General features: G+C 37.4%; 1 protein-coding gene and 1 pseudogene across 3 annotated transcripts; one reads left to right on the forward strand and one right to left on the reverse strand.

Moving 5' to 3' along the window:
- The first annotated feature begins 374 nt into the window (after positions 1-374).
- On the forward strand, positions 375-3090 carry LOC106931060 (chymotrypsin-like elastase family member 3B; annotated as a pseudogene). The gene is made up of 8 exons (XR_015765868.1): positions 375-414; positions 562-650; positions 887-969; positions 1241-1366; positions 1655-1791; positions 1921-2063; positions 2150-2302; positions 3019-3090. The product of XR_015765868.1 is annotated as a chymotrypsin-like elastase family member 3B (transcript).
- On the reverse strand, positions 2972-8577 carry wrnip1 (WRN helicase interacting protein 1). Of its 2 annotated transcripts, none has more exons than XM_015008982.2 (7): positions 7911-8572; positions 7062-7256; positions 6374-6612; positions 5955-6178; positions 4452-4607; positions 3820-3899; positions 2972-3740 (listed from the first exon to the last, which is right to left on the reverse strand). In XM_015008982.2, exons 1-7 carry the CDS (start codon positions 8523-8525, stop codon positions 3459-3461), a joined length of 1791 nt encoding a protein of 596 aa, XP_014864468.1. In that variant the 5' UTR covers positions 8526-8572; the 3' UTR covers positions 2972-3458. The 2 variants fall into 2 exon arrangements, with proteins under 2 accessions (XP_014864468.1, XP_087870837.1); XM_088014711.1 differs by having other exon boundaries at positions 3602-3740; positions 4456-4607; positions 7911-8577.
- Positions 8578-15327: the final 6750 nt, after the last annotated feature.

Genomic DNA, 15327 nt, shown 5'->3' on the forward strand with positions numbered 1-15327 from the left:
GGGATATATATATATTGCAGGTGAAAATAACATTTTTTAAATAAAATATCGCAGTTTGTATACATGAAGGACAATTTAAACATTAAACTTATACTTGCTTCATATTTTTATTACAGGGTCTTGCAAACTTCTAAATGGTCAGTCACTAAAACCACATAGCAGTGTAAGATGAAGGAAAACCCCAAATATCTAAGCTTTAAAAACATAAGTGTTAAGCTGCTTATAGTGTGTGCAGTTTAATGGTGAACATAAGTCCAGCCACCTGCAGATTAGAAGGAAAACTCCCAGGGTGGGTTTGTCTGGTCTTGTCTGGATTCATTCCCATGAACAGTGCTGCTTGATAAGTCACTTTTCTTTGAAGGAACAAGGCAGAGATGGTACTGGGACTTGTTTTCCTGCTGGCTGTCACATCTGGTAATGTCAAAGTTAAAATGTGATCATTCTGATTCAAAAAATGTGTGTGAAGCTAGCTATTAGTCTTGAATTGGGTCAAAATGGGATTTAACCTTCACTTAGGGTACCATTTTAAAGTTTGCCTTAATTTGCATCTTACTGCTTCAGTGTCTGGGTGTGGCGTGCCCAGTTACTGGCCCAACACCAGTCGAGTAGTAAATGGGGAAGAGGCTTGTTTGTACAGCTGGCCGTGGCAGGTGAGTGAGTGAAGAGTGTGGGGGGGGGGAAATCATGACATACACAAAAGTAATGTGCAAAAATGAATTGTTTCTTTTTCTACTCATTAATATGATTTTTGTACTTAATAATCTTTAATCCATTCTGTTTGGGCATACTGTGTTTAGACACGGATTGTACCAGAGCTGTCGTCATCTGTAATAGAAATGTGCTACGCATATTAGCATAATTGATTTAATTTTATTTAACCCTTTAGGTTTCGTTGGAGTCTTTTTACCCCACTTGTGGAGGAACACTTATTGCTCCAGACTGGGTCTTGACAGCTGCACTCTGTATTACGTGAGTTTTTTTTTTTTTTTTTTTTTTTGTGGGCATTTGCCTGAGTTTACTGGCTATTTTGAAATGTTGTGTCAATTTTCTGATTGTTTCTTTTATTTTCCAAATAGTGAAATAAACAAAATATGCAGCAGTTTATGTATATCCAATTTCAAGAGCACCCCTCGAGAAGGTTGTTACTTTTTGACTTTGTGAAAGTATATCGTCTAGATAAAACACGGAGCTTTCTGATCTACTTTGGAAAGTATGTACAACATTTTTGTTTCCAATCCAGACTCCACACATACAGGGTGGTTCTTGCTGAGCATGACATGGACAAGGAAGAGGGACCTGAACAGTCCATCATGGTGGCAAAAATGTTCATTCATCCCAAATGGAATGATAACTGTGTGTCTTGCGGGTATGTTTTAACAATACAAAGTTTGGAGGAATTATTATTTCCTAAGAACTTTAGGAAAATTACCAAGAATCAATGACATGTTTTTCAGTAGTACCCAGAGAACTCATGGTTATAAGCATATCTGGTTGGATTTAAGAAATCACCTCAGTAATGAATAACGACGTAATTCACCAGAGCTGTAATTTGCAGAAGACACGTTGAAATGTCAGTATAACTAAAAGCTTTTCTAACCTGTGATGGAACCCACAAAAATGAGAAATTTAAATAGTTTTGTTCTCGTTCTGACAGGAACGACATTGCCCTGCTCAAACTGGAGAAAAGTGCGTCCCTCAATGACAAAGTTAAGCCTGCCTGCCTGCCAGAGCACAGCTCCACTCTGACCCACAACCAGCCCTGTTACGTCACAGGCTGAGGTCGACTTTACTGTAAGATCTGCGGTTCACTCGGACCGTTTAAAATGTGACATGGTTCTAATCCTCTGGTTTTAGTTTTTTATTTTTGGAGCACAATTCATGTTGTCAATGTTTACACCGAGGGAGTCACTTTCTCTGCAGCCGGTGGACCCCGGGCAACTAGACTGCAGCAGGCGCTGCTTCCTGTGGTGGATCACAGCGTCTGCAGTCAAAGCGACTGGTGGGGTAGCTCAGCGAAGACGACAATGGTTTGTGCAGGAGGAGACAGCAAATCGGCATGCCATGTGAGAACCATCCAGAGAATTTAATGTTGTGCTCATGTAACACAGACCACCTAGATGTTGAATAACAAACTGCCTGAAACCTGCAGGGCGACTCTGGGGGCCCTCTAAACTGTAAGGGCCGTGACAACAGATGGTATGTGGAAGGAGTGACGAGCTTTGTTGATGGTCGTGGATGCAATACCCCTAAAAAGCCCACCGTCTTCACGCGGGTGGCTTCTTTCATGCCGTGGATCAGCGAGGTGAGGGGATCAATTCACATACTAAAACTTATCTGACTTTAGGGTACATACAAAGTAAAGTGTAGATATAGGGCTGTGAAAAAGAGGATTTGTCCCTTTCCTGATGTCTTCATTGTTTTGTTTCATTACTTGATTTAAATAATCAAATTTTAGTATAAAAGATAAATACAATTTAAAGCTTCAAGGCTATTCAGTCCTACTAACTGGTCGTGTCAACCTGTAATGGTAATAATGGCTGCCATAAAGTGTTGGAGGTAACTGGCAGGTAATCTTTTACAGTGCTGGGTAGGAACTTTGGTCCACTCGATGCTAGAAGCATTTTAGTTCAGCCATATTGGAAGGTTTTGAACATGAACTCTTCAAATTGTCATTCTGCTGCATAACCCAAGACTGATTGAATTTAAGCCAGTGAGCAGAATTTGTGGTTTGATAAAAGATTGAAGGTCTGAGGATGGCTAATAAAACTGAACCACAGTAGATAATCAAAGCTCATTATTGAGTTAAGAAAGAGCATAATGTTATTTTCACATATGATCAGGATGATGTTTTTTTTTTTTACCTTAAATTTTGAAGTTACCATTTAAAAATGGTAACTCTCTGTTATGCTGAGATTGTTTTTATCTGACCTGTTGACATTTAAGAGTGACACAAAGCCAAAAAAGAAAATGATTTTACTTTCACAGTTATGCATTTAATCATGTTGCATTTTCTTACAGACAATGGCCCAAAACTGAGGAAACTTTCAACAGTGGTGCAATACAAAGCAATAAACAGTTTGATTAACTTTTTATTTGACTGTGTTCGTCACTGAAAACTTATTACACAAGATATATAATATCCATTAAATTGCAGTATTAATTCTTATCATTAAACATTGGTGAAAAACTAGATAAGAACACATAAAAGCATAATCTGTAAACCCTTTCAGGGTGGTATCACTCAATTTCTTGAGTACAGAGAAATGGAGTAGTAACAGAAAAATGTGGCTTCATTTGAGAATATAGTCTGACTTAACTATTTTTGAAATAATCAGGTTAGAGGAAAAAAATCCTTAAACTTTCAGGGGATCTTTTAAATGGCTGCAAACCAGCTCTTGGAGAACAAAGCTGTGTAGATTTGGTTTTTAGCTTCACAATATGCCGAGTACCTCAAACACTCAACGGTCTGATGGTGTCCAGGTGAAGAAGTCAGCACCCCGGAGCTCCTCAGGCAGGTACTCCTGCTCCACCGGGCCGCTACATTCCGGGTTGTACTTGTAGCCTTTAGCATAGCCCAGCTGTTTCATCAGCCTGGTGGGTGCGTTGCGTAGGTGCAGGGGGACAGGAGGAAGGGGACCTTTGTGATTTCTCAGACATGCTTTTACATTGCCATAGGCCTTATAGATCTCTATAGACTTGGGAGCTCGTGCCAGGTAGACAGCACACTGAGCAAGGATTACCTGAAAGAAAATGATAAACACAATCTTTGTAGGGATGGCGGAGAATTGCAAAACAATCTATGACGGTAAGGAAGCCTACCTCACATTCAGGCATACCAATGAAGTGACAGGCCTGAAAGGCGGACACAGCCTGAGTGAGAGCGGAGGGGTCGGCCAAACCTGGAGGATAAAAAGCAGGGAGACATGTTGAAATCAATCACATTTTATTAACAGAGCACGTTTCAAAAATCCAAAGAGTAGAAATAGAGGCATTTAAAAAAAAAACACAGACCAAATATTAAGAACATTGATGTTAATAAAATGAATTATTAAAAAAGAGATTAGGTATTGAGGGATAACAAACTGTGGAAAAGCACTTTGGAGGGATTCCTGTACTTTTTCTACATATGTTTCTGTACTTTTCCAAATTCATTTTTCCAGAGATCTCACCCTTTTTAGCCGTTTTGTTTCAAAACAAAATTTTATGGTGAATTTACAGCAACTAGTTCCTGATTCCATATACGTTTTGAATATATGGAATCAGGAAAATCTAACGACAGACAAACAGGCTGCTTGTGAATTAAAGAAAAGTGACAAAGACTCAAAAGGTGGATGGATGGACAAAAAGGCAAATGGCCACTTGGGCAAACAGGTAAATATGAATAAAAGGATGGACGGGCAAACCAATGGAAGGAGCTGGTTGAAGATAATGCTATAAATAAAATGACCTACCTACATCCTCGCTGGCGAAGCGGACCAGCCTGCGGGCCACGTAGAGCGGGTCCTCACCGCCCTCCAGCATGCGGCCCAGCCAGTAGAGGGAGGCATTCTCATGGGAGCCTCTCATGGACTTATGCAACGCTGAGATACAGTTGTAATGCTCCTCACCTATGAATGAATTACACACACATATTGACACATTAGCACAAGTTGCCTCACCCTGTGAAGCAAGGAACAGCAAGTCCTTCAGACAGCTGAACATCAAAGGTCAACACGGAGGACGAACGAGTGACGAGACGCGATATGTAAATGGTTGGAGCAGCAACATCTACAATCTGAGGATTTTCAATACCTCATCTATTAATAAATAGCGTGATAGATGCTATGGTGATTATGAGGACATGGGGAACGACTAATCTCTGCATTAGTTAGCTGCCACAGTTATGAAAGCGCCAAATGATACAGCATAGCATGGCAAAAGTTGGACTCTGTAACGTTATATAATTAGTTTTGTAAAGGGCACTGATGTCCTAATAAAGATGAATAATAATTTCAAGTATTAGGCATAAAAAAAAAACACAAAAAAGTATCCTCAAAGCTTTATTTGCTTGTGACTTGGTACATTTCTAGAAAAGGATCATAAAGATCAGACAAGTATCACAGATAAGCCCAATTTTTTTTTAAATTCTAGTATGGACTCTTTCTGGGCCACTCTAAAACATTAATATTACTTTCAATTTAAGAAAAATTGGTCAAATTAAAACATTACTGTAAACCTAAACCTGACAGAGGTATGAAAACATTTGGCCTTAACTTGAGGATGTAACATGGCAGGACTCTGGCTAAAAAAAATATTGTTACGCAACAAGTTTAAATATCCGTCTGTTTTTTTCTTGAACTGCCATTTTTATTTTTCAAATCTCTGACTTGTAAAGTATCTTAGTTCATTTCACTGCTAATAAAATGTTAAACATTTTTGTAATTGATTGCTAATTTATTAACCCTCTATTGATTTCTTAAATTGTAATTTCAAATGTAAATCAAAAATTCACAGTACGTCAACAGACTTTATGTTATTTATGTTTGAGAATAAATATTTGTAATTATCATAAAACATTAAATATAACATAATATCCTAGAGATATTGGCAAAATGTGTGAAGGTTAAGCGTAGAAATACTTGAGGTCAATTGCAAAAACCTTTCTGAAATGTAATAAATAAGCAAAAGAAGATAGAAAAACAGTCAGCAACATTTCTTTGCCAAAGAGCAGAACATTGCTGCAGAACACTACTTACAATACTAAACTGCATGGTCATCTGTTAAGGTGATGGAATCGACATGCATCCTTAATTAAATAGATAATTGCTCTAGGTGTGTTATTAATAACTGCAAACTCAAAATTTAAAGCGGACCTTACTAAATGCAAGAAGGAATAACAAAAAGTTTGATACTCGGAGCAAAGATCCTCGTTTTTTTCCTCCAGTGACACCAACGGTAAGCAGGTACGAGCTCACCTGCTTTATCATAGAGGATGTGGGACCTCTGGAGACCCTCCTTGATATGCTCCTCCGTCACCACGATCTCTTGAGGAAATCCGTGTTGTGTTGACTGGTTCAGTCGTGGGGATTTCATCTGAGCTTGAACAGCCAGCTGGAGACTATTGAGTCCAGTTCTTGCGTCACCATCACAGAGGTAGGCTATGGTGTCCAAGGCCTTCTGCTCTATGTATATAGCAGGTCTAAAACAAGAACACAGAAAATATGCAAAGGGAAAATCCCTCTCGAAAGATACCTTGAAATATCACAACAACCTGTGTGTTTTCTAAAAATATTAAATCTTTTTGAATAATATCGAAAAATCCATGGGGAAAAAATAAAAAATAAGAGAGACAAAAACTGATCTAAATCGACAGTGACCGTAAGATAGCACTTACTCAGAGCTATCGGTCTGCTCTCGATAAGAGGAATTTGTTGGATGTTGTCCTTGGACTTGGATCCCAAGTGCGGCCACTGCCCTGTTCAAAATGGAGCCCATTGCCTCGACTGACAGCTTCTCCAGTACCAGCACCCTGCATCTACTCAGCAAAGCAGCGTTCACCTGGAAGGATGGATTCTCTGTGGTTGCTCCGATCAGAGTGACGGTACCGCACTCCACATGAGGCAGGAAGGTGTCCTGGTCATATAGACAAAAGGCGAGAAAGAAGAAGTTAACAGAGATGAAAATATGAATCCCGAAGTAGTCTAGCATCTGATTTATAAGTTTGGATCAACAGATAAAACAAATAAAATAAATGAAGTGACTGAATTGCTATATTTAGCCTTTTAAAATTTCTAATATCAAACAAAAACTTACAAGACATGATCAACAGCACCAACTCTTGTGTTGTCACTTATGTTAGACACAAAAACGGAGCAGGAACCATATATTCCTTTCAAAACACCGGCTTAAGTGATAATCAGCAGTTTGTAAGTGGCAGAACAGTTTTTAGGAAGTCAAACCATTTAATAAAATATCAGAGAGCAAATAGATTTAATGTAGAGTCCCACAGGGCTCATTGTTTGGACCCATATCGTTTGTGAAGAATCTATGAAACTAAAACTACTTTGTTGTAGTTATTCTACCTGCTGGGATTTGTTGAAGCGGTGAATTTCATCAATGAACAGGATCGTCTTTCTCTTGCACAGCCTGAGCTCATTCTGCGCCTGCTTGATCACCTCTCGGACGTCGTTGGTGGACGCACTGGTGGCAGACAGTGTAACAAAACGAGCCGATCCTTTCTTTTTGCTCGTGCTGGCAATGATGTGGGCTAGGGTCGTCTGAAGAAAAAAAAAGAAAAGAAAAATTAAGTAAAGTCAAGAAAAAACACATGATAAGACAAATCTGGAAACATCAAATGAAACCGATATGTTTATTGGAAGAGCATTTATTCACAATTTTATCATTTGCAAAACCTATATATTTAATTATATTTTTAAAAATAAATTTGTGATTTTTTTTCAAAGGAAAGTTAATTGAAAATGTAAACAGAGACACTCTTAGAGAATTGGTATCGAATTTAAGCCTACTCACATATATTTAGAATAACAATAGGCGAAGCTTATCAATTAGAATGCAAAAGATATATAATTTATCTTTTATTGCCGGTGTTAGAGAAAAGTAGTAGTTGCTTTGTCGTTATTAGAGATGCACTATATTAGGAAAACATTGAGATATTGCGCATTGATATAGTTGTGCAATTAAACAAATCGGTTTGATTGATTTGGTGATTGAAGAACAGTTCCATCCCAAGAGATAGAGATGTTTGTCAGCTTTAATAACTACCAAATGGAGTGAAGATGGGATTTTCCTTCCCCCGCCCCCCCAAGGTAGTGATATACTTTCAACAAGATGAAAGTGACAGATTAAATATTTATATGAGAGACTGGGCGTTGCACCAGTTTGAATGTATCCTATCGCTATCACCTGCACACCTTTCCACATCCCGGTGGACCCCAGAGAATAAGAGAAGGGATCTCCTGAGATTCCAGAAGCGACCGGATGAGAGTTTGCTGGCCTACAACTTTGTTCTGGCCAAAGTAATCCTCCAGCGTGTTCGGTCTCAGAGCCTCCGCCAGAGGTTTGTTTGATGATAACAGGGTCCGTGCTGGTAAGTGATTATTAATGTTCTTCTCAGCTTCGCTGTTTGACACAGATGGAGTCTCTATCCCTGTTGGTACCGACACAGCCTCGGTCAGTACACGTTTAGTTCCCTTGCTGAAAGCACTGACGGGACTTCGTTTGCCTGAAAACACAGAACTTCTGTCAGGCTGAACGTCAAGTTTGCCCTTGTTGGCTTGAAACAGAGAAAACACTGACGAAGAGGACTGCGTCCCAGGCATGGCGGAGGAGGAGGATGAAACAGAGTCGTTGACAGGCTCCGAAACGCGCACTTTTTTCACTGGAGGGCCAGTCTCAACGGCGGTGGACGGACTGTCAGCAGCGCTGCTCAGTAAACATGTGTCCAGGTGTCCGTTAATTGTCCCAGGTGTGAAGTCTTTGAAACAAACAGGACACTGAACTGAGTTCGAAAATGTCTCGTCCGCCATGTTGGTTCCCGCGAATTGTAGTTCACGTGACCAAAACAAGTGGGTACGTAGGGATGATGACGAAACGGCGTGAGACGAGACCGGGGTAGTAAAGTAACCCGTTTAACTTACAAATGGTCAGCAGCCTATAAACTCAAATGGTGCGCAGCCTATAAACTCAAATATAAGCAAGATACTGTCTGTAGTGAATGACGAATAAGAAATCTGCTTTATTTAATTTATTTTTTAAAATTTAGTTTCCTTCATATTATATTATATTATATTATATATAATGTATTATATTACATTATATTATACCTTAATTTAAAACAAAATTTGTCCATATAAAAATAAGCCTTGGTCTTCAAGCAGAAAAAACAATCACAAAATCACACTTGTTCCACTGTTCACACAAGCTTGATGTGTATCTTAGTTCACCATATGTTATAACTGCCATAGCACTTATTGACTTTCTTGACAAATTCAAAATGCACATTAATGAAACATGCAGTTCATCATTAAAGGCATGAATAGTTGGGACATTACTCTATGCATTTGATTTGTAGATCTCCATCTTGGAAGCCTGAGGAAGATTTTTTAATTGATCTTTAAAAGCTACATGTGGCATTTTAAGGTCTTGAAAAAAGACCACTTTAATATAATCTATGTACAAGTAAAATTTACATGCCAACATATTAGATTGCATGAAAACTTATTGCATTGTTGCTTCACATCCTTATTCCAAGTATCACTTCTTAAAATATGATCTAGTATTTCAATATTTAGTCTTCTAAATAAAAAGCTGGAACATTTAGCCTCTGATCCTTCTCAGTTATAACAATCAAAAACACTTAGGTGAGGTATTATGTATTTTCCAGGTGCATGATGCTGTTTTATTGCACAATCAGCTAATACGTTATCTTCAGTTGTTATAAAAATTATTTTTTGCTACAACAAAAATAACTTCCGATGTTCCCCTTCACGGCGACATCATAACAATGTTTCTCCATGCCTCCCATTGATGCCAGTATGATAAGCTCAGCCGAAGCACAGTTCCACCAAGTGTTTGCTAGCTGCTGCTGGTGTTAGTCTGATGGAGATGTGTATGTAGGAGAGGGCAGGGAGATTGGTGGTCTGTGTGCCAGGACCTCGGGTGGGGACTGAAACTCTTTGAGGTTTGAGGCCGGCATGTGATGGCCAGTTTAACATTTGCAGTAGTATTGAAATAGTGCAAGCTGATTATTTACAGGGATCTTCAACTTCCTTTGCTGACAGGAAGACAAGAACAGAAGTTCTTTTGATTTTTCATACAGTGTTAAATTAAGTATTTCAGTTCACAAAGTGTCTGTTTGCATGTAGAACGTAACAGTTACAGGCTAACGTGAACTGAGGATGGTGAAACAGCTTGTGTCTCTGACACTCTTTGCTGGCACCTGTCACTCTTTTATAACAAGGACATGCTGACCGTCCTTTTCCTACAAAGAGTCAATTGAAGTGGCTAGTTGACTGAATTAACAGAGGCTGTGGAGGATAATCCGGGTGTTCCTTACTCTGAGGAGGTACTGACATCTGCTGCTCTTGAGGCTCCTCTGCCGAAACTCCAAGGGACCCTCATAGATAAAGATAGAAGGTAAAGGAAGCCTAGAGATAGGATGAGAGGTAGACTGAAAGTCATGGAGAACTTGGTCTCAGTGGGAAACATTTGGCTAGTCAACAGCATGTGTCTGGTTATTTCCTACCTCTGGGGCAAACTGCGCGATTTACTCTGCTACAGGAGGAGGCACACAGCATTTGCCAACCAGGTACTTACAGTTCACTTTGACACATGGAACAATATCAAACATTAGCAAAAAAAAAAAAAAAGTTTAACACATTTTTTTCTCGTCATATGTAACTAAGATATTAACCAAGCATGAGTGCTGTCAGTGTTAACAACATTTAACTTTTTTTTTTCTCTGTGAATTAAGTGTCTTATCAGTGTTTATGCACAATGGACTCCTATATGAGATGTTAAGAATATAAGAATTTATTTTTATTTAATTATTTCGTAGACATATTTTTGTTTTAGCCAGCAGTCTTAACTGCCTATTAATTAAATTACTCTCACATTTAAAAAATATACTTTTCCACTTTTTTAAATTAATGCAGTTGGTTCAAATTTATTAGACTGTTTTAATAATTGCGGCTCTCTCAATATGTCTCATACTATTGTTTGCATCAATAATTTCATGAAGGCTAAATGTCAAATATTGTTGTGGAGCTGCAGATAAGAACTGAATATTTTACTCAGATGTGTTCTCGGCTTCTCAGAATTTAAGCAAAATGTCAAGCAAAGTATATTATTTCTATCAAAAGGGGTATCTATAAACATTTGTAAAATATTAGAGATTCAAATGTGTTGGTCTTCTATTTTAATGCATTTTGTTTCAATGCATTAAAAAGTATTGTTTCCTAACTGGAATTATATCACATAGTTGCATTCAATAAATTACAATACTCTTGAAAAGTTAATTTATTTCAGAAACTCAGTTCAGCAAGTGAACATCCTTACACCAACACATATTTAGCCTACAGATGTTTCCAAACCTTAATTTCTGTTTAATTATGGTGTTTTAGCTTACAGCAAATACAATCTTGCATTATATTAGAATATTACATCAGACGAAGAAGAAAAATGTTGTTAATACAGAAATTTTGGTTTAAAAAAGCCCGTTTAATACCAACTTAAAGGTTTATTTTTTTTACAAGGTACTTTCGATCATAGAAACAAGAATCCGAACAGATATTCTAATTTATTAAACATGACTCGTATCCACATTGTTAATGCAAGCATCACGATTTTAATACAACGTACAACATACTTATTGAAAGCTGAAGGTCAAGAGGGATTATTTTCAGATTTTCCCAGTGATTCATTATGTCATAGATTTGGATAACACTTACAAGGTAGAGTGAACAAATATTGCATTATGTGGGATGCTGACAATTTATCCCAGTCTCTGTTTATTTCAAAAAACTTTGGCATCTCTTGTGACATCTAAATATCATAATTATTTGAATTAATTTGAAAAACACATGATGAATTATTGTTTCAGCAATGGGATATTATTGTTTTTTGCTTGAAAAGATAAAACATTAGATAATTGGATAGTATTACATAGTAGCAATATTGGCTGTGAGTTGTGGTTTTTTCACTGTAATTTTGCAAATGCGTAACAACCTCTCTGGGTCTTTTCAGGCACTAGTGAAGCTGTTTTTGCTGCCATCTAGTGGGTGTTGTAATTCAACGTTTTCTTTAAAATCAGTTACCAACAGATCCGAAACTTTGAAAACTCAATCCACAGATGATTTTCTTGCAGACATTTGCTTTTGATTTCAGCAGCTCCTGATATTATTTAAAATATTTTATTTATTATGTTTGATTTATTTATTTTTTTTGTTGTTGATAATATGTGACCAGCCTAGGAAGCCATAGGAAGACCTATTTCAAATTTACTGGTGTTTCCAAAAAGTTGGAAACACCAGTAAATTTGAAATAGGTCTTCCTGGGAGTACGCAAATATAAGCTGTCATGCACCCAAGCCTGATTATAAATACACATGCTGTGTAGTTTTCTGTAATACTGGAATGGTTTACCTTGGAGGCTAAATGAAACCCTCTCACCCTCTCTTTTTTCCATTCCTCCCTTGGAATCCAGAAGATCCACCCATGATGTTTACTGTGGAAGAGCCACAGCTATGTAACTAAGCTTTATTTGCCTTCTCATACTGACTTTGACACCATTTGTGGTGTCTTCAGCATATAACTCCTCCTACATTTCACTTTTAGAGCTATATTATTCATTCCTCAGGTGAATGACAGTAATCCTTTAAATGAACGTTTTTGTAACTGTGATAAAATACTTAGACTCCTTAATTGTACCAGTGAATATTTATGTTTTTTTTTTTTTTTGCATGTACAATTAGGTTGGGAGGCCAATTTAGCTTATATTTTCAGCATAACCACATTAAATTAAAAATAAATTTACCCATATTAAGTTTACCAGACTAACCAATAAATAAGCTGGGCGTATTTGAACACGAGTCATTGAACACATTGATCTCACCCTGTTTGATGCTTCTTCTCTTTATCTTTTTTTTTGTTTTTTGTTTTTTTTTTTACAAAATCTAGACACATATTAATGGAAAGGTATTGTCTGACAAGTCTTTATTGAATGATTAAAGTACAAAGTAACCCTTCATATTTCATTACAACACTGTAGTCAGAGGCCACGAGAGCACGAGAGATGAAAGAGAAAGAACTCCAGGGACTCCACTCATACTTCAGATCAGCGCGCTTGAGTTTCATAACTGCCACAAAAACATTTCAGCTCCTGACGTTTCTGAGGGAAAGTGTATCTGGAGCAGGAAGAAGTGTGAGTGGAGACATAAGCAGAGGTGGCTGGACAGTAACCAGACCGCACATGTCCCCCTGAACTCCCCGGGACATTGTGTTCTCTGCCAGGGAGGTGGTGCTCCATTTTTAACAGCTGGCCTTGTGCGGTTGCCAAGCGAGTGCCCTCACAAGGGTCATGTAAGTCTCAGTAATAGAAATACAAATAAAAATAAAACATGTTTGAGCTCAAGTGAAACCTTTGCATAGCATCCATGACCGTTTTTCTTTGGTGAAGTCTCATGTACAAACGGTCTCAGTGGGATTTATTTATAGTGTATTAATATTGTTGGCAGAATGCCTTGGAAAATAATATCCTAGCATACTTCTAATTGTGGTGGGAATTATATATCAGTCAGCAACACAATTAGAAAAAAAAAATAGTCTATTATTAAGAATTTCAGAAACTTTGTTTAGGTTTTTCTTTAACTTCTGACATAAATGTATATAATATTTAGAGTATTGTATTGTATAGAACTAGACAACACGATATAAGCATCATAACAAATTTTACCAATACAATTTGTATATACTGGTGGTGTGTACTCTATAATTAGTGTTTTATTTGTGTAAGTTTTCCTCTTTCAATGCCACATTAATCGATCAGATTTTATGTGCAGAGCCGTTTTCACACAGTTAAACGTTGCAAAGGCCTGCACAGAGGTAAAAGGCAAAAAAAAGAAGCATTCAAGTGAATAATTACAGATGAAATTACTAAAAAGCCACTAGAATAAAATGTCATAGAAAATGTAAATCATAGCATAGTTTCATTTTTTATGAAGAAACCTCAAAGGCATTATGTCCTAAACCAAGCCAGAAATGAAAATGACTCAAAATTACATTTCACATTTAATTGAATAAAACATATTTAAAAATCTAATTAACATTTCTATAAAATCATTCACAATTAAAAGTTACCTAAAATATGATAAACAGATGCATATAAATAAAGTTAAGCAACACACAAAAATTTCACAGTCATCTGGGAAACAAAAGAGAAGTGGTCCTCTTAGATGTTTAAAGATTAACAGTTTCCCAATTCTATTCCTTTGGGAATGTTAAACTGTAGCTTTAAGTGCCTTTATTCTATTCTTGAGTTAAAAAAATATTACTGTATGTAATACACCTAAACCTTGATATATGCTAAATTAGCTTTTTTGACAATTGTATGTATTTTAGGATTTAAATCTAACAACTTGCTTTCATCTTCAACTGAACAACATCATCTCATGCACCGTTTAGATTTTTCATCTCCCAGTTTTTTGTGGCGAAAAGATCGATGCAAGGCTTTGTTCGCTTCCAGCATGAGCTTCAGAGTTTAAAGTTTCATTTGTCACTCGCAGGTTTAGACTATCTTAAATTTATCTACCACATGCATGCTGCCATTCAAGTGTTTATTGTAAGCTTTTACTAATTAATTGAAATTCACCCTTTTAAAATAATATTTTGAAATACTTTGAAGATTTCTTTTTGGTTTTGTTAAAAAGTGTGTGTATCAGACACAGTAGGGGAAAAAATATCCCCTACTACAGCACGCTGGAAATGACCTGCGCTGTCTGTCATCTGTTGGCATTAAAAGACAGGTGTAAGCATGTCTCTTCCAAAGTGATTAATGACTGCTTTCTGTCCATCTGTTTATGCCTTGTCAAAGGAACCTGTTCTCTCTCCAAGCCATCTTACTAGAAAGTGCATAGTTTAGAGGGAAAAAAAAAAACAGTTATGTGATGATTTTTTAAAAAACTGTCTGGACATCCAAATGTTCTTCTGATAGACACAGAAAAAATGACAGCGGTACCTTATGGTAAATCTGAATTTGCCGTAAGATGGTTCCTTCCTTTCCCCTCACTGAACCCCTCTTCAAGCCAAGACATGGGTGTGAGTAACTGGCATGAGCTGAGTTTGGCATCTTGTCCCAGTTTACAGTCTGTGCTTGTGTTGTCAGAATCATTACGATCTCTTCAAGCATGAGTCTGTGGGAACACAAGAAGAAAAGGGGGCTGGATGGATGGAGAGGGGAGGGGTTGAGTTCAAGAAACAGATGTCTATATCTGTCTGTACTGCTGACATTAGTATAATGTTGATAAATCATAGATAACTTAATTTGAGCTATAAGACATATGGATTATGATTATGTTACCCAAGGTCAGTTAAAATTGATCCTTTACTCTCCTATGGGAGGTTATCAGAGGATGTTTTTGTCAGAGAGTAAGCACATCATAAATCATCTGTGGTCTCCCATCTCTTCTTTCAGCCTGAAGGCTTCATGTCCAACTGTAGGTCAAGCTTCTTCTCAACTCCCTTGACAGCGAGAAGATGTTACAGGCAATCCAGAGATCCTTTCAGGATTGCCTGTAACTTCTACTCAGCATTTACAACAGCATATCACTGCCGT

The sequence above is a fragment of the Poecilia mexicana genome, unplaced genomic scaffold (assembly GCF_051168715.1).
Source record: "Poecilia mexicana isolate PSO_F unplaced genomic scaffold, ASM5116871v1 scaffold_17, whole genome shotgun sequence".
Lineage (NCBI taxonomy): Eukaryota > Metazoa > Chordata > Actinopteri > Cyprinodontiformes > Poeciliidae > Poecilia > Poecilia mexicana.

What these genes read in the sequence shown, in the direction of transcription:
- wrnip1 (XM_015008982.2), bottom strand. Translation starts at nt 8,525, where the DNA reads ATGGCGGACGAGACATTTTCGAACTCAGTTCAGTGTCCTGTTTGTTTC. An exon ending in GAGCAGACCGATAGCTCTGA is followed by an intron (nt 6,179 to 6,373) that starts GTAAGTGCTATC and finishes TTCTTGTTTTAG; the next exon opens with ACCTGCTATATACATAGAGC. An exon ending in CATCCTCTATGATAAAGCAG is followed by an intron (nt 4,608 to 5,954) that starts GTGAGCTCGTAC and finishes ATTCATTCATAG; the next exon opens with GTGAGGAGCATTACAACTGT.